Genomic DNA, 18978 nt, shown 5'->3' with positions numbered 1-18978 from the left:
TCATATGCTTATATGGGCCAAATATGAGCTATATGCTTATATGGGCTAAAATTACAGAGGTTGGATATTATTTATGCGGGTTTTTTTTTACCCGCGGGTATGCGGGTATGGGTAGTATACACCCACACCCGTACCCGCATACCCGATGGGTATAAGAATTTATCCACTAACGTACCCGCGGGTGCAAAATGTCTTCCATACCCGCCTTCTTATCGGGTAAAACCCGTCGGGTACTCGGATTTCGGGTACCCGTTGCCATCTTGACACACATGGCACCCGTCTTTATATCCCTTTCAACATTTTTCTAGCCCACTGCTTCTCCAATCCTCCACTCATATGGAGAGACTCATGTTGAGAGCCTAGGAAGGTAGCACAGCTCCAGGCCTCCACAGAGCTCCGATCCACCCTCGCCAGCTCTCGAATCTCGACCGCGTATGCCTGACTCCTCCTTCGCCGGCACAGGCATGGCCCCCTCGAGCTTGGCCGCGGCGTCCATGGCCGCGCTCGCGGCGGCCGCGGCGTCTGGCGACGGCTCGGACGACTCCGGGGCGGCCAACAACGGCGCGCCGCCGCCGCCGCACGGGGTGGAGGACAACAACCCCGCGGAGCTGGCGGCCGTGGGTGGCGCCTCCAGCAGCTCCTCTCGGGCGGCGGCGGCTGGCGCCTCCGGCTCCTCCCCGGTGGCGGCGGCGAGGAGCAGGGGCGGCGGCGCCGCGGTGGCCGCCGCGGCGGGCGGCGGCGGCGGTGTCGGGCCGATCTGCCAGGTGGAGCGGTGCAACGCCGACATGGGCGTGGAGAAGCGGTACAACCGGAGGCACAAGGTGTGCGACGCGCACCGCAAGGCGTCCGTCGTCCTCCTCGCCGGCCTCCGCCAGCGCTTCTGCCAGCAATGCAGCCGGTAAGCCCCGCCTCTGCTCGCGGCACATGGGTCATGGGTGCAGTGATGCCGTCCGGCGTGCGTGACATGCTCAAAAGCACCGTCCACTTTCAGCTCGTACGGTTACTAAATTAGATGAGCTTAATTCAGTCTTAAAAATAACTTAGCGCATGCCTCAAGTGCGTTGGATCTCTTGAGAAAGCTTGCAGCTTTTTCTTGGATCATGGATAGCATGATGAGCTGTTGGATCCTAGGTTCCTTTCAACTCAAGATCTTGCAGCAGCCTCTCATGCAACTGCTTCTTTGCCTCTTTGCAAGTTTAACCGTACTCCTCTGTTCGTGTTTGGATACCTCTTCCTGTTTTGGTTACTCCGATCCATGTCGCAGTCCACAAGGCACGAGCTCTCTGCCTCACTCACGACTCTTGATCCCCATCTGCTTGCAGGTTCCACGAGCTGTCGCACTTTGACGACACCAAGCGGAGCTGCCGCCTGCGCCTGGCCGGGCACAACGAGCGGCGCCGGAGGAACCCGGCGGAGGCGCACGACCAGAACGGCGGCCGGGGCGACCCGGGGAATCACCACCTCCACATCAGATAAACCTATCTAAGCATGCTCGCTCTCTTCTGTCATGCAGGATGCACCTAGCATCACCGATCGATAATCCGATATGTGTCTCAGTGTGTGTCTGCGCGCCGCCTAGCCTGTCCTGTGTCTGTGTTGCGTATGGTACGTACTGCTACTACGTGCTAACTTAATTAACTGGCAGTGCACAGCACATGACCTCATGTAAGCAATGTGCTTTGTATGTGCACAGACCGGAGGTGCTGCCACGAAACCTAGTTAATTGTGCTGATTGTGTAACGTAACCTGCAGGCAATTAAGCAGGGCACTGTTTGTTAGCGTGATTAATTGTGCGTATGAGTATGGATCGATTATCGGATGTGTAATCCGGCCTGTGGCCTGTGCTAAACAGTGATCTGTGCAGGCTCTGTATCGATGTTGTACTCTGATGATATAATGCATTGTGGTAATATATGCTATTTAATATTTACTCGAGTAGTAATATAATGTGAATTGGATGTGCTGTTTCTAACATGTGATTCATATGTGCATGTTTTATTTTTGGAAGCTGCTCCTATTTTGAATTGTCTATTTAATTCGAATGTAATATTTTCAATTTTTTCCCAATACGGACACACCATCTATGACTAAATGAATAGTGATGTTTCTTTTCGGGATAAATAAATATATGAAAATGCACGCACCGAGTGTCCAAATTGGAGTCATATGAAAGAAACTTCATGAGTTCAAAAGTTGATAAAGTAACTCGAAAGGTTGCACTTGTATTATATTATTGTTACTCCCTTGTCATAAGCATGTATGTTACTATAGACATCAACTCCTTGAGTTGACGAACCTTCATGACATCTATGTCTTCATACCACAAAACGACATTATGATCGTTCACTAAGGAAGAAGTAGGTCTACGATGATGTTGATCCATAAGTAGAACTTCGTACTACGGGCTCATGGAACGTTGTCCTTCGCTGAAAGAGTCATAGAGATTCTTTTACACAATTCAAACCGATGTCGATCTCTCGTTTAGTTGTCACTGTTATTGCACATATGTTTTCTTTATATAGGCAAAGTGATGCTGATATTGTATGCCTGATATTCACTTCAATTAATTGCACACACTACTCAAAATGGCTTAATGAGGGGCAAGTCATCCGCCTCCGTCCAAAGGTCATGGTTAATTCGGCCTTAACAGAGGCGGTTGGCCGCCCGCCTCGGTTAATCAAATAAAAAAAAACCACGGACAAGCCTCTAGTGAGCCCATCCAAGAGCCCACCGAGCCCGTCCACGGGCTGTCACCGCTAGGATCTACAGCCAAAGCCGCGCACACAGCCAGGATCTGGCCTTCGGCTGCCTAATCTGCGCCTGCATGCTCCCTGCCGCCGGGATCCGGCCTCCGGCTGCCAGATCTGGACCTGCACGCTCCCTACCGCTAGATCCAGGTGCTTCTCGTCCAGATCCATGCCGTCGGAGGAGCTTGAGGGAGAGGGAGGAGCTCCTCGCCCAAATCCATGCCGACGGAGGAACTTGAGGGAGAGGGAGGACTCCTGGCCCAGATCCACGCCACCGGATGAGCTTGAGGGAGAGGGAGGAGCTCCTCACCTAGATTCGTCGAAGCTTGAGGGAGAGGTAGGAGCCGCAGCAGCAGCAGCTTGAGGGAGAGGTGGGAGCCGCGCCGCCGCAGCTTGAGGGAGAGGGAGGAGCCATCGCCGCCGCTGCCACAACTTGAGGGAGAGGGAGGAGCCACCTCCATCACCGTAGCTTGAGGGAGGGATCCGCCGCAGCAGCAGCACAGGCTTGGGAGTCGCCGCTATGGGGGAGAGGGAGAGGAGAGGAGGGGCACCGTGGAGGAGAGCACGTCGCTATAGGGGGGAGAGAGAGAGAGCAGTCTCGCCCAGATCCACGCCACCTCTGTTGTGGTGGAGGGAAGAGGCGAGGGAGAAGAAATGAGGGAGAGAGAGAGGGGTCGGTGGGAGAGGGAGAGGTTGCGAGAGGGAGGGAGGGAGGTGAGCGGGTGAGGGAGAGGAGATGGGCTTAGGGTTTCATTCTCGTATATATATTGTGACCTTGGTGTCGGGCCAAGATGCACGGGGAGTGGGCTCGGCCACATTGTAGGAGGGCCCGCCTCTAAAAATGGAGGTATTTTTAAGGCAAGGCCCGCTTCTATGTAGATTTTAGGTTTAACCGCCTCTATAAAATCGATTTTGTGAGGTGGTTAATTGTGACCGCATTGGTTAATAAAAATGACCATCTCGGTTAAACCCAGGCATTAACCGAGGCGGTTCAAATGCCTGCTTGCCTCCGAGGCTATTTTCCAAACACCTCGCATAAGTTTTTATGTAGTAGTGGCATGTATCCATGATTAATTCCGTATATCTATCAAGTTGGTCCAAAGGTAAGTGGTCACTATTTGTGGAACAAATTTAAATGCTAGAATGTCAATCTTTGTAGGTGAGAGGTGGTAAGCCATTTTTTAAAATAACTATAGAGATTTTCTTCAGAAGAAAAATAGTATGCATGAATATTTGAACTACATAGATGACATAAACATATACTATATACTCCTAGAGGAATTCTATTAGATGGTGTCGGGTTCATAAACCCAGGGTCCCTAATGGGCTCGCTTCCTAGCAAAAGCTCGGCCCAGCAGACGACATTATAAATGACGCGCAACTCCTGGGCCGGCCTAGATACCTAATGACAGGCCAGAAAGAGCGATCCAGTCTTCGACCGGAAGGCCTGGCCAAGGAGGGGACGGCGCTCCCTTTCGACTCCGACCCGCTTCTCTGATCAAAAGGCCTGACCAAGGAGGGGATGACGCTCGCTTCCGACTCCGACCCGCTTCTTCGATCGGGAATACACCAAACCTCTGCTTACAGCCTTCTCTAACCGACGCGATCGGAGTCGACTAGGAAATGACCAAACAGAGACGCCTGCTCGGTAAGGACCCAAGAATTAGGCGGAGCAGATAAGACAAAGCACTCAAATCAACCGCAATACCGAGGACCATACCCTACACACCTGTAGGACAGTACCACCAGACCATGCCAAAAAAGGTGCTTTACAACCTTTCAAACATATCAGAACATAAATAGTGTTGTGGCCACCGACATTTCTCCTATAGTATGGTAGGCACCGATATTTGCCATACCCGAAGGACATGATGGAGCCCGCCACATGCATTTGGCCATCAATAGTATTGTGGGCGCCGACAAACCATCTTGTACCCGACAACGTGGGCAACAAGACTAGGTAGCACACTCTCTCTCTTGTAAGGCAATCCCCTTAACCTATAAAAGGGGATGCGCTCCCTCCTAGAAGAAAGACGGACGACAGACGGATCATTCCAACTCTCACTCTGCTAGCTTTAGATGTTCTGAGCACTCGAACAACTTCACGGCTCTAGAACTCTAAAGCTACACAGAGCATACATTCCAATACTTAGCGCACATAGGAGCTCCCGTCACTCTTGGCCCTTTGGTCCAGAGTCCGACCGGACCTCTAACACCCCCATCTTATTCCCATTCATTTGTAACCCCACAGCAAACTTCGAGTACCAGGGCTCAAGAATAAAGTCACCAACCGACTCAAACTGGACGTAGGGCACATTGCCTGAACGAGTATAAACCCTGTGTCATTGAGTGCTAGGCCACATCCGATCACAACGTATGGCAAAATGACAAATATTTACTTGTTGGTCACTTTTCTCACCGACAGATGGTGACAACGGCAAATCTTAATGAAAATGTTGCTAGGAGAAGGGTTTAGAAACTAACTACCAAAAAAATTCTTTCAATGCTCATGCACATAAGACCATAAATTTTACATAGCCATTAATTGCACAATAGGAAGAAAAAAGCATGCCAACAAACATTTGTTTCACAGCATGTATACATGCACACATGTATTGTGCTGAGATGATTTGGTTGGATGAATAATTAGGCACAAAGGGCAAGAAAGGTGCCAATTTCACTAATATATTCTTGTGAACATACTGATAAATAACTACAAAAGAACGGTAAGCTAAATCAGGATCTAGTTTTGGCCCAGTGTGCAACTGGGAACGTTGTCTCTCACGGTGTTAGAAACATCTCTCCCAAGTCCTAGCAGGAACAAAAATTATAGCATATCAACCATTGTAAAAATTCTCTAACCATGTATTCATCTAGAAATTGAGAAAGCCCAGCATGACACACTCTAATAAAATAATTAACTACATGCGTGAATTGTTGCAGGGAAGCAGTGCCATCTAGCGCCATCATATAACAACTCCGACCAAGTGACCTAGAGGAATATGGGTGGCCATTTAAAATTGTCCTTTTATCCAACATACACAAAAAGGGCCCAAACTCGGGCACAAAGATTTATACCATTGTATTAGTGGGTAAATTTCCACCTCTAGTTCACATTGGATCTCAACCAATGATATGCTACTGGCAACCAAGCATCTCTAACTCAAGGCCTTGGAATACATTACGAAGTGAAAAGGTCCTAAATAGCTAGAGAGGATGTGAATAGCCTATAAAAATTCTCTACAAATACACTAGAGCAAAGGGTTAGTAGCCTAAATGACGAAATGTAATTTTGCTCTAGCTCTAAAGGGTTGTAAGCCACCTATACCACAATTCTAGTTCTTTACAATCTCTAAGCACACAAAAAACTATCACTACTCTTACTCTAGTTGAGCTATAGCTACTAACTAACAAGAGACTAACTGATCTACTCAACTAGCTACCTCTACTCAAGCTACAACAAGTAAGAGACAAGGTAATACAAGGGAAAGAGGTAGGATGATTATACCGTCCGAGGCAAGCGCTCAATCAATCAATATGAATACCAAAGAACTCAGGGAGAATACCAATGGAGACAATGAGACACATGATTTTTCTCCCGAGGTTTACGTGCTTGCTGGCATGCTAGTCCCCTTTGTATCGACCAACACTTGTTGGTTTGGCCGCTAATAGGTGTTTCACAAACCTAACCCAACACTTGGGCGCCGCAAGAACCTACCCACAAGTGAGGTAACTCAATGACACAAGCAATTTACTGAAGTTACCTTTTGGCTCTTCACCGGGGAAGGTACAAGACCCCTCATAAATCACCGGGAGATGGCCATGAACAATCACCAACTTGTGCCAATGCTTCTCCTCTACTCTAAGTCATCTAGGTGGCGGCAACCACCAAGAGTAAGAAGAGAACCCGCAGCTAATGCAACCACAAGTGCCACTAGCTGCGCCAACGCAATGCAAATGCACTTGGATGCTTTCCCAACTCACATGGATGAACAACAATCAGGAGAGATGAGTGGGAGCGGTGTTTCTCAGCTCAAAGGGATGTCAAGAATGTCAAATGGCCAAGAGAGACACCCCAAGGCCAGTCATGGTCTATTTATAGACCCCCTCTAAAATTGAACAGTTACACAGCTTGGGGGTGACCGGACCCAGTGACCGGACCCTGCCAGAGTCCAGTCCTTCAACCAGCCAACCAGAGCACACCATGTTGCCTCCAATTTGAATTGGACCGTTGGCGCTCACACGCACGCGCACAGCTCAACAACCGGACGCGCCTCTCCACTGACCGAACCCAGGGTGACCCAGAGTCCAGTCATTTCCAGAGAGCTCCCAGAGCGCTTGAAATCGACCAATCTCAGTCCGATCAAAGCGACCAGACCTGCACATGAGTCCAATCCTCAGAAGCTCAAGCGTGTGCGCCCAACACAACCATGACCGGACCAACGCTTAATAGATGATTGGACCCGATGGAGGCCAAAGTCCGGTGCACGCCAAAATTACACTGAGAGGTCCAAATGAGTGAGCCACTCACCATGGAGGCAAGCCTCACCATTTGCCTTCTCTTTTGGACACTTGACACCATCTTCACTAGAGAGCTTGAGCCACACATGGTTTTCCTTGGCTCCACACAATGCCTTATTGTCGCTCTACATCAAGTAGGAGGGCCAACAAGTCCCTCAAGTCGCCATGGTGCCAATGAACAAGAAGTACAAGTGTGCTCCTCCTTGAACAAACAACATGGCATCCACAAGTCACAATCACTATCCCTAGCTAGTCCTTATCAAGCACTAACTACTCACTAAGCATGTGCTAGGAGCTCAGATGAAATTGTAAAATTTTAGTGGATTTTGTCTTCTAAAGTGTGGTGGCTCCTGGTCTCCAACAATCTTAGGCATTGTATCAAATGAACCCATGGAAGGGGTAGAAATAGCTTCGTTAACCAAAATTAGTTGTTGCCCAATGTTTGATTTGTTAACTAACAGGATGATTGATGCGCAACACACAACACTAGAACATTCAATGAGTACATTTCTTAGGAACTAGCCATTGGACCAACTTACAATCCATTTCTGCCCCACTTCAATCATGGCAACAAATCATGCATTCTTCTCCTGCAATGTCATCAACTAAGGCCCTCCATGGTGTATCGCTTGAGTGGTGCTTCAAACCGAGAGAGAAATTTAGGGCACCGCTCCTGCCATTGCAGTAGGCGATGCCAATGCCAGCAGAAATGGAAGCAACGCAAGTACAAGCAGCGGTGCTAACTAAATAGAATAAGAAGAGGGAGGAGAGAGATTGACACACATGCTAAACCAGCACATGCACGGAACCGGTTCTAGCTTTTGCTTTTTCATTTTTTTCTATTTTCTCTGTGGGCCCACAACTGGTGTCAAAACAGTGATCGATGCCAACTTCTCTCACCTGGACCTTCAATAGTTTTGGGCATCACCCTCCATTGTGGAGGGCCTAACCATCGCTAGGAACCGTTCCTTATCTATTGCATTGTCCAACTTGGGTCTTCTCTTTACCATCATTCTTTAGAAAAGTGCTCTGATGAGCGCTAAAACTCTAGTGTTTATACGAGATCATCCAATGCTGTCTTTTTAACATGACCTTATTTGTTGCACACATACAAGTCCACCATTTTTTTGTCCATTCAGATCCCTTAGTATAAATTTTTTAACATGAGCCCTTAGTACAAACATGTATGGACAAATAAAACCATTAGTATCCCTAAGTTAGCATAGATACAAAGTTATCTATAAAGTCCATAGCTAGGCTTCTATCTCTACATTCGCATGATCTTCCTAGATCTACCGTACTATTATCCTAGCACTAGTAGAGAATAGACCTTTGATCCTCGGCTAAAATGGGCTCTAGTCCTGGCATTTTTTGCGCCCGAGACTAGAGATACCTTTAGTCCGGGTTGGTGGCTCCAACTGGAACTAAATGTCCCTCCCAACGGCTGCATCAAGATTTCACCTTTCACCAGATTACATTAGGGCAAATAACTTGCAGAAGCTGCATAACTAATTTATTGGATCAAAAACAAAGTATGGGCTATCATCACAGGATGGCTACATAAACCTTGTGTGTGAAGTAAACTGTGAGTACGAAGTCAATCCCTGGAACCAGAAAAGACAAAAGGGGTCTACGTGCGTGAACTAGCCTCTGCCACTACTGGACTCTCTCACTACCACCTCTCTCATCATCCGATTTCTTCTGTTTTCCTTTCCTCACAAGTGGTGGTTGTGCTATCAGCACAAGTCACTGGCAGGCCGTGGCTGTGGGTCATCACCTTCAAGAAGAGAATGTCGAAAGAATGTTCTTCTTAATGATAAACTCATCAGCTTTGGAAGGACTGATCGACTGCAATACGATGAAATATGGAAATTAGCTTCTGAATTAGTAATATAGTGGACAGATCGAATGGGGGTGGATGAAGAACAATGGAGGGAGGAAGCAAGAACACTAGTGCAGTGAGCTTCAAAATGTGCTGAGCTTGGACTCGGGGAGGAAGAAGGAGATGGTCGGGATATAAAGGAGGGACCTTTAGTCCCGGTTGGTGGCTCCAACCAGGACTAAATGTCCCTCCCAACGGCTACTACGCCAGACAGAGGTGGCAGGGACCTTTAGTCCCGGTTGGAGCCACCAACCGGGACTAAAGGTAGACTTTTACTCCGGGTTGGTGGCTCCAACCGGGACTAAAGGTCCCTGCCACCTCTGTCTGGCGTAGTAGCCGTTGGGAGGGACATTTAGTCCTGGTTGGAGCCACCAACCGGGACTAAAGGTCCCTCCTTTATATCCCGACCATCTCCTTCTTCCTCCCCGAGTCCAAGCTCAGCACATTTTGAAGCTCACTGCACTAGTGTTCTTGCTTCCTCCCTCCATTGTTCCTTCATCCATTCTTTGATTCCTCCATCGATTTCTTCGATTCCTCCGTCGATTCTTCAGTTGTAAAGGTTACCAATCTCATACTCTCATTTTTCACCATTGTCTTATCTCATTTTGTTCACTATATATATATGGTTCTTTATTGTGGTTTTTTTCATTTGTAAGCAATTTGAGCTCAAAATCACTTCAAGCTTGCATATTTACATAAAGGAAGGTTAAAGTAGCTATTAAAAACTAGTATTCATCGTTCATTTGTAGCATGTATAGCACACTTCATTGTTTAGAGATATAGAGAACTTTAGAGTTTTTTAATTTTATTTGTTTATAAAATGAGAAATTTATAGTGTATTAAAAAATAAGTATAGGGACTAGTGCCTCCGACAACAATCGTATCAATCAGTCCCCCTGCTAGTTGTTGATAATGAATATGGTTCAAATTTAGAATTAATGCATCAGGCAAACATACCTCCGGATATCGATTTGGATCACCTTGATGAATTTATTGAAGAGACTGGTCTCGACCTTTACCAGATGTTTGGTGATGAAAACATTGAGAGTGCGGCAGAGGTTGATATTTGGAAGAAAAAATTTGTACTAGGTCAGAGTCTATACAACCCTCAAGCCTTATGTGATCTGGGGACGCAAATATACTTACTAAACAAGTGGTACATGCAAGTGTCTACCGGTGGAGACTTCTGCGTTGGTGTCAGAATTAGAGACGAACATTGGTTCTGTGGCGATGATGTTATGTATGTTGACTTTGCAGAATTTCATCAACTATGCCACCTGACCTCTCTGGACAAAGTAGCTGTTATTGCCTATAAGTAATAATTTTTTCGATTTATTATTAAACTCATCATATGTGTGTATATGCATATAAATTATCCTAATAAGTACTATATATATGTAGATTTACAATGATAGAGCTCAGAAAGGAAGGCTGCAATGAAATTGGTTTTGTTGATCCCCATATAGTATTCAAAGACCCAGTTACTCTAAAGCCTAATTGGAAGTCTGAGTCAGAGAGTAACCTCATGAACTTCTTAGTGAACCAACACGACAAGAAGGATATACTCTTTCCCTACAACTTTAAGTGAGTGTTAATAATATCGATCATCCTTAATGGCTCATATGTTGATTCTAGATAATTAATGAGTGTTATGCGTTATATCCTATAAACACATGCAGTAATCACTGGATATTGATGGACATTGATCTGGTGAAAAGTCACTTGATAATCTATGACTCGATGAGAAAACCACAACAAGACTACCAAGATATGATAGATATTATCTAGAGGTAATTTCGGTATCTCTAGCAACTATATATACACACAAACATGATGATTAACTATATCTGATGACGTGATAAATTTTTTATTAGACAGTGTTTGAAAAACCTTTATTGAGAAGCAACACATGAGAAAATGCAAAGCGCCACTAAATGTAATCCCTTTGAAAGTAAGTCCCCTAAATCGCATCATATTTATTAATTAAACATATAGCTTTTACCGGATCACCAGATTGGATGACAAATCTTTTTCTCGTAAAGTGGTGTCTGAGGCAGGAACATGGAAACAACTACTGTGGTTACTATGTTTGCAAGTTTATCAAGGTGGTCTCCCAAAAAACTCCTACAAAGAGACTCAAAGTACGTTAAAAATACACTATATATTCATTTAATTATTATTATTAATTGTGTTACTATGTCTTTATATATATATATGTATGTATGTATGTATGTATGTATGTATGTATGTACATATATTAATTTATTTTCCTTTAATTTAAACCTGTAGGCTCGATGGTTGGAGGAAAAGGTCATACGGCAAGACCAAATCAAAGCAATTCAAGAGTCTATAGCCAGATTTTTTAATGATCAGGTCATCGATTCCAAGGACGAGTTCTACTTCGACCTAACACTGCCATAGAAGCCAAGCTAAATGATGAGAGGAAACATATTCTATCACAACAACTGTAATGCAATCTTTTGTAATATATGCACATGAAATAATATAATATAAAATACACATATGCATGCAAATATATATATGATGCATGCATATATATATATATATATGTATATATATATATATATGTATATATATATATATATATGTATATATATATATAGGGAGAGGCTATTCAGTAGCCGGCTACAGAATAAGTTATTCTGTAGCCACCTCCATTTACCATAATTTTATATACTAATTTACGATAATGTCAATATATATTTACTATAGTTGGGTTACTATAACACACGGAGATATTTACCATAACGTTATAGTAAACCACTTAGTAAGGAGTTACTATAATCTCATAAATTAACATAGTAATTATCGTAACTCAAAGTGGCTATAGAATAAGTTATTTTGTAGCCAGCTACAGAGTAGTAGTTCTATATATATATATATATATTTCTATGCTTGAATTGTGTGATTTAATACGTTCATTGTGCTTGAACCGAAACATAATATACGCGCGTATAAATATATAATTAGCAGCGTACAATACGACTTCGAAAACCTATTTTGAAAAGAAAACAAAAAAGAAAAAGAAAAAAAATAACCTTTAGTCCCGGTTGGTATTACCAACCGGGACTAAAGGGTGCTGGTCTCGTGGCATGTCAGGAGGCACCTTTAGTCCTGGTTGGTGTTACCCATCAGGACTAAAGGTCCCCCTTTAGTCTCGGTTCCTGACCCGGGACTAAAGGACCCCTTTAATTCCGGATACTTGCTCCCGGGTGCGGAACCGAGACTAGAGGGGGTTCCCCACCAAAAATAAAGCTCTGTTCTCTACCCGTGTAGGGTCCACCTGACTGACTCTCACTTCTTTGACAGGGAGACTGTTGTATGAATGGCCGTGTATAGACATACGCATACGGCATACGCACGCTGGCAAGGCATGTACATGCACAAGCGTATGCATACATGAACGTACACGTACCCGCTGTGGTACAGGGGCCCACATGTGCGCCTTGCCTCCACACACACGGCACCCGGCTTTATATCCCTTTCAACCCTTTTCCACCCCTCCTACTTCTTCGTCTTCCACTCACATGAGAGCCACGGCACCAGAGCTCCAGCTTCACCTCGGCAGCTCTCGGGCCGCACCTCGATCTCCCAGGCCTGTCTCCTCCCTCGCCGGCGCCGCCATGGACCGCAAGAGCAAGTCCTCCAAGGGCTCCGCGAGCTCGGCAGCGGCGTCCATGGCCGCGCTCGCTGCCGCCGCGGCGGCCGGCGACAGCAGCTTGGACACCGGGGCGGCTGAGGAGGGCAACCTGCCTGCGAAGATGGCAGCCGTGGGAGACGCCTCGAGCTCCTCCCCGGTGGCGGCGAGGAGGGCCGTGGCCGCGGGCGGCGGCGCCTCATCCAGCTCCTCCCCGGTTCCGGTGGCGGCGAGGAGGGGCGCGGCGGCGGCGTCGTCTGTCGCGGCAGGAGGAGGCGGCGGCGGCGGCTGTGGCGGGCCGAGGTGCCAGGCGGAGCGGTGCAACGCCAACCTGGTGGCCGACGAGAAGCCGTACAACCGGAGGCACAAGGTGTGCGAGGCGCACTCCAAGGCCCCCGTCGTGCTCGTCGCCGGTCTCCGCCAGCGCTTCTGCCAGCAATGCAGCCGGTAAGCCCCACTCCCGCCCGAAACTTGCCGAGCCACTTTCAGTTCGTACTACTGAACTTTAGTTCATTTTTTTATTAGTCAGAGAGAGAAAAAAAAAACTATAGTGCCTGAAGTCCATGGATCTTCAAAAGCCTATTAGTTATTACAGCCTTTTCTTGGATCATGGATAGCATGATGAGCCTGTAAGATTTGTATTAGCTCGGTTTTTCAGCTAAAGATCTTGCAGCCTCTCTCATGCAAGCTCTTGGATCGAAGTTGAGCCGTGGCGAAATATAAAACAAGTTTAAATAAACAGGATACCAGTATTAAGCCTGCTTCATGGTTGGTTTCCGATAAAGCCCGGCTGGTGCTAATTTGTTGGGATAGAAAAATGCTATTAGCCGGCTATAAGTCCGGGTTGAAATCCACCGGCGAACATGCTGATTAGCTATTAGGGCATAGTGACTTAGTTCGTTTCTTTTGTAATCCGTCTTTTTTAGCTTAATTTTTTAGTTGAAATAATATTTTTCTCTCACAGCAAATCAACCAGAACAGTATTTCGGTTTATTTTTTCAGCGAAGCAAACGGGCCAGTATTTACTCCTATGTTATGTGTGTAGCTTGCTCTTCATCACATACTCCTGCAGCGTCACATACTCACATTGCATCCGGAAAAATCTGGATATATGTATGGATATATCAGTTCCTCTTTTGGTGACTGCAGCAGACCCACTGTCGCGCTAGCTAGTGGTCTAATCATGTGAGCCTAACCGAGATAAGATGATCCGTACGTCACACACCCCTGACGCACTCAAAAATGGATCAGTGGAAGTTACTGTTACTGTTCTAGGACGATGTTCATTAGTAGTACTAGTACCAGTAACCATTAACCAAACCATGTGTATTGTGTACTCCCTCAGTCTATTTTCAAGTGTTGTTGTTAGGAGTCAAACGTATATTCAATTTGACTAAATATATAAGAGATTATTACTATTTATTTATGGTGCGTAAGTGTAATAAGTATTATTATATTAATCATTGAATACATTTTTACAATACACTTATTTGAAGTCGAAATGTTACTAATATTTTCTATAAATGTAGTCGAATTTAAGAAAACTTGACATGGATGAAAATTGAGACGTCACTTAAAAAGAGATGGGGGAGTATAGCTTAAAAAGAAGAAGAAAAGAAGCATGATTAGAGGACGGACTAGGTTTTCATGCTTTTGGCTGCGTCAGCAGATTATTATTCTTGCTTTGCTGGTGCACCACCGCCAAAGCACCCAACATTCGTATTTCAGCCCTTGACATGTACTAACATGGCGGTGGTGGTGGACATCATTGTCCTTTCCCCTGCCCGCCTGCTTCGGCTTTGAAAGGGCAGTGGGTTGTGTTGTGCTCTCCGTTGGGCCCTGGGCCCCGGCCTTCCTCTTAGCCTTTTGCCCTGACTGATGATCAGTAGTAGTAGCAGCAGCAATGATTAGGCATGTATTAGTTGTCTTACTTATCTGAGATAGATGAGTTTAAGTTTTTGGTCTCTGTCCCTGATTGATGCTTTATGCTTGCTGGCCAATGCACTTGCTCCATGTTTCTGACTCAGAATAAACGAACTTCAAGTTGCAAGCACTTTGCAGCATTTGGAGGACAATGCCATGCTGGGACTTCCCCCAGATCAGATTCCAGCCGTCATTTCACTGCTGATCTGGTTCTCCTCGATCGATCGATCGATCCTGTGGCTTTCAGCATCTTTTGCTGCGACTTTTCTCAAGTCTCCAATCTATCTCCATGTGCACCGCATGATACAATAGCAGCGCGTCGTCCGGCTGGCTTGGTAGCTAGCCTGATGTTAATGTGCGTGATGACAAGTTCTTGTTGGTCCCTGCTCGCAGTGCTAGTACTGTTCATGCTGTCCTAGTGCTGTTGAGCCACTGACAAGGACATATGCATATATGGCGTTTACACTATACTGGACTAGTCGTTTCATAATGGCTACGGAGTAGCTCTCACAAGTGATAATATAGGAGGTTTTTAAATTAATTAAGTGGAGCAAACAAAACTATTTGTGGCCCTTAGATTGATTAGAGCTAGTGTACGTTTCATCATCTTCACAGTTCTTCATGATTCTCCTAATTAATAAACCTAATTAATCAGTTTCTGGTGACAGACAGTGGTGAGTGCTTTGCTATGAATAAACTTATGCTTTGTACATATATAGTAGAGTTCCATCACGAGTAAGATCTCATGCATCAAAGAAAGTCTAAGGTGTTCAAAATCTCACACTAGAAAGTCTAAGAGAATCTTACCATACTTTTTTTTAGTTTTAGTGAGTGGAACGTAGAACCTAATTTACTGAGAGAAGGAGAATCTTGTCACACCTTGTATATAGCAGCATCCAAATAACGGTTAAAGTTGGAACAAGCGTTCCTAATTTAGGACGTAAAAAGTTATTGACAAGTTCTACCAAACAAACACGTAACTTACATTTCCAAGTATATATACTACCTCCGTCATAAAAAGAATGCAACTATGAATTGCGTGCCATGAAGAGTGGTTCACGTTTTACAAAGTTTTTAATGAATAATATTCATAGTTATGTCTTTAAATTAATTTATTATAAAAATATGTTTCGTAATTAATATGACGGTATTTATTTGTTATCATAAACATGAATACTTTTTTATTTATAATTGATCAAACTTAAGGTACTAAAATGTAACACTGTACTAGAATTGTATTCTTTTAGGGAGGGAGGTAGTATCATCGAGTGCAGTCTTGTAAATTCTCATTTTGGCAAAGACAGTCGATAACTGAACTACTGAAGAGGCAGCAGACAAGACAAGCTGTGTTGTCGTGTTCTGATCTTCAGGTGCTCTTTATCCAAATTAACCTAGTACGTGCTGAATGCTAAGACATTTATTGTTTGATCGAACTGCTTGGAAATTTCAACGCTGCTTTTGGATCCTTTTTATGCTTGATGTGATATGCATGGACAGGGCCGTGGATCCATAGTGCTCAAAATACAGCCTCTTTTGTTGTCGCCGCTTTTGCGCGCGCGCACATGTGGCGCACACACACTCAGACACAGGCATAGCACCAGATTCCGGCTGTCGATGCCATGCCCTCGCCGCATTCTCATTCTCACCCCGTGATCGTGTCCCCGTGCCCCTTCGATTTGACGGCAGTACGTGCGTGCATTTGGAACGTAAAAACACTGATCCAGATGCTGTGGATTTCACGTCGTATGTTGCTTCCGGTTTTGTTAATTTGTGGTGTCCTTCGATTATTTATTTGGCTGTAATCTGCTATGAAGTAGCAACAGACTAATAACAGATATAAGAAGCTCACCGCTGACCCCGTGTGTGACGTTTCCAGGTTCCACGAGCTGTCGGAGTTCGACGACATCAAGCGCAGCTGTCGCCTGCGTCTGGCGGGGCACAACGAGCGGCGCCGGAAGAGCTCGCACGACCCGCACGGGGGCGGCGGCGGCAATGGATTCCGCCAACACGCCGACCAGAACGGCCCGGCCGGGAACCACTTCCAGATCAGATAAACCTATCTATCTAAGCACGCTCTCTCTCTTCTGTCATGCAGCAGGATATGCTAGCATTATTACCGATAAATATGTGTCGGTCGGTCTACCCTGTGTTGCGTACTAGGACTACGTGCTAACTGAATCATGTCGGCAGTAGTGCACATGACCTCCTGTAGTGGTAGTGTGCTTGTATGTGCACCGGCCGCTATATCCCAATCTAGTTAATTATATATGCTGATGATTGTAACCTAACCTGCAGCCAATTAAGCAGGGACTGCTACGTACTCTGCTAGCGTAATTGTTCGTGTGTGAGTAGTATGGCTCTGGACTATCGGACGTGTGTAATCCTGTGGCCTGTGCAAACAGTAATCTGTGCTGGCTGTGTATTCATGCTGCTCTGATAATCGTGGTAATATATGCTATTTGTTCAAGTAGTAATATATATTGTGTTTAACACATGTCAGTGATTTTGCGCATGTTTTTTTTTTTCCAAAGTCGCCTTGATCTATATCTAGATTGTCTACTTGTTTGTCAAGGTTTCAGACATACCATTTTATTTCCATCGACCGTGCCGTATCATGTTTTCATTTTGAGAGAAGAAATATACTACAATACGAATATAAGTCATTGTAAGCTACCGAGCCAGTCCCAAGTGGAATTGAAGTCCTTTTGCAGTCAGTATCCTGTACTTTCACAAAATGGAATTTTAACATTTTGATATCGATGTGGTGAAGAATGAAATGGCAGTGCAGAAAACCACAATGTCCTGGTAGAATGTTTTCTGTAGCAGGCAACAATGGGATGCTGGTAAAATAGGCAAGGCATATCTGGAGTACTTGTTGGATTAAAAAAAACTAGACCAAGTAGTTCTAGAAAAAATAACTGTACAAATTATTTCAGTAGAAAAATAGCCATGCAAATTGTTTCGGTGGATCAGCAAGCCCCTATAAACATCAGCGAGACTGCGAGAGCACTGGAGGAGCGGGCGCCCTCGTTGTGCACATATGACACACTTCTCCAAATTGGGTTTATCTACGGCCCATGTACTTTGTTGTGCAGTCCAATTCATACGGCCCAATCCAACCCACGCAAACGATTGGAATTTCAATGCATCTAGCATCTTCCACTTGATCTATAAGTCTAACCCACATTACAGTGTTGATATCTGTGCTAGATGGATAATCTGATGAGAATGAGATAACATAGGGGAGGAAACAAATCAGTATTTCTAGGACATCTTACTATAAGTTAGGGCAAGTGAAAGATGCTAGATGCATAGAAATTCCGATCATTTATGTGGGTTGAAACTGAAACCTCCAAGTTAATTCTCGCGAGAGACACTAGAAACAAAAAAAACTTTAAAAAATCATAAACATTTGGCCTTTCATTTAGTAGACTATCATCATTGCTAATAATAATAATAATAATCACTGAACCTATTCTGTTTTATAAAAAATATTCACCAATGAAATTCTTAAAAAATAAAAATACATCAACCCTTTAAATTTGCATCTAAATTACTTATTTTGGATATCGTAAAAGAATTTAAAATAACACCCTAAATTTGTGTCTTAATTTCCACTATGTCAGTGTGTAAGATAGTTTAAAATAAACCCCTAATCTTTATCTAAACTATCCACTTATGGAAGATAATGCACAATGACACCTTAGTTTGTATATAAATTACCCACATCGGTCATTATAAAAGATATATAAAGTAACAACTTTAATTTGTATCCAAATTTCCACATCTACTTTAATTTGTATCCAAATTTCCACATTTATTTATGAAACAGAATCCAGCCTAACAGTCAAACAGTTTCACGAAGTGATTCTGATTCACCAAAATGTTTCCTTAGAGAATCTAGATATGAAATGTTTCTACTAGAATCTGTCACACTACTAAACGCTCCCTTAATTACCGAGTGAGGCAAGGATAAAAATCACTCGATTCTGCAAGGAAGACAAAATCAAGTGATTTGAAGCCATCAATCATCCGAGTTGCTAAAACCACAAGATCCAAATCCAATGGACCAGATAAAAACAAATTAACAGATTATATTTATAAAAGGCAAATTGAATAAATTCAAATGAAAAACATATAAAACATACAAAAAAATAAAAGAAAAGAAAAATGAACAGATCTGTTCTATGGAAGGCAAATTAGAAGAAATTCAAATATAACAGAAAGAAATGCAAATACAAATTGAA

At 44.4% G+C, this 18978-nt stretch overlaps 2 protein-coding genes across 2 annotated transcripts; both read left to right on the top strand.

Moving 5' to 3' along the window:
* Positions 1-332: 332 nt before the first annotated feature.
* LOC136552403 (squamosa promoter-binding-like protein 13) lies at positions 333-1943 on the top strand. Its single transcript, XM_066543963.1, has 2 exons — positions 333-898; positions 1323-1943. Exons 1-2 carry the CDS (start codon positions 435-437, stop codon positions 1474-1476), a joined length of 618 nt encoding a protein of 205 aa, XP_066400060.1. The 5' UTR covers positions 333-434; the 3' UTR covers positions 1477-1943.
* A 10741-nt stretch (positions 1944-12684) lies between these two features.
* LOC136550193 (squamosa promoter-binding-like protein 13) lies at positions 12685-17201 on the top strand. The gene is made up of 2 exons (XM_066541680.1): positions 12685-13255; positions 16608-17201. The coding sequence occupies exons 1-2, from the start codon at positions 12699-12701 to the stop codon at positions 16783-16785; spliced, it is 735 nt and encodes a 244-aa protein (XP_066397777.1). The 5' UTR covers positions 12685-12698; the 3' UTR covers positions 16786-17201.
* Positions 17202-18978: the final 1777 nt, after the last annotated feature.

Source organism: Miscanthus floridulus, chromosome 4 (assembly GCF_019320115.1).
Source record: "Miscanthus floridulus cultivar M001 chromosome 4, ASM1932011v1, whole genome shotgun sequence".
NCBI classification, from domain to species: Eukaryota; Viridiplantae; Streptophyta; class Magnoliopsida; order Poales; family Poaceae; genus Miscanthus; species Miscanthus floridulus.
This window is presented reverse-complemented; position numbering and strand designations above follow the sequence as displayed.

Excerpts from the sequence above, each read along its gene's own strand:
- LOC136552403 (XM_066543963.1), top strand. The coding sequence starts at position 435 with ATGCCTGACTCCTCCTTCGCCGGCACAGGCATGGCCCCCTCGAGCTTG. Across the intron at positions 899-1,322 it reads TTCTGCCAGCAATGCAGCCG|GTTCCACGAGCTGTCGCACT; the intron begins GTAAGCCCCGCC and ends ATCTGCTTGCAG.
- LOC136550193 (XM_066541680.1), top strand. The coding sequence starts at position 12,699 with ATGAGAGCCACGGCACCAGAGCTCCAGCTTCACCTCGGCAGCTCTCGG. Across the intron at positions 13,256-16,607 it reads TTCTGCCAGCAATGCAGCCG|GTTCCACGAGCTGTCGGAGT; the intron begins GTAAGCCCCACT and ends TGACGTTTCCAG.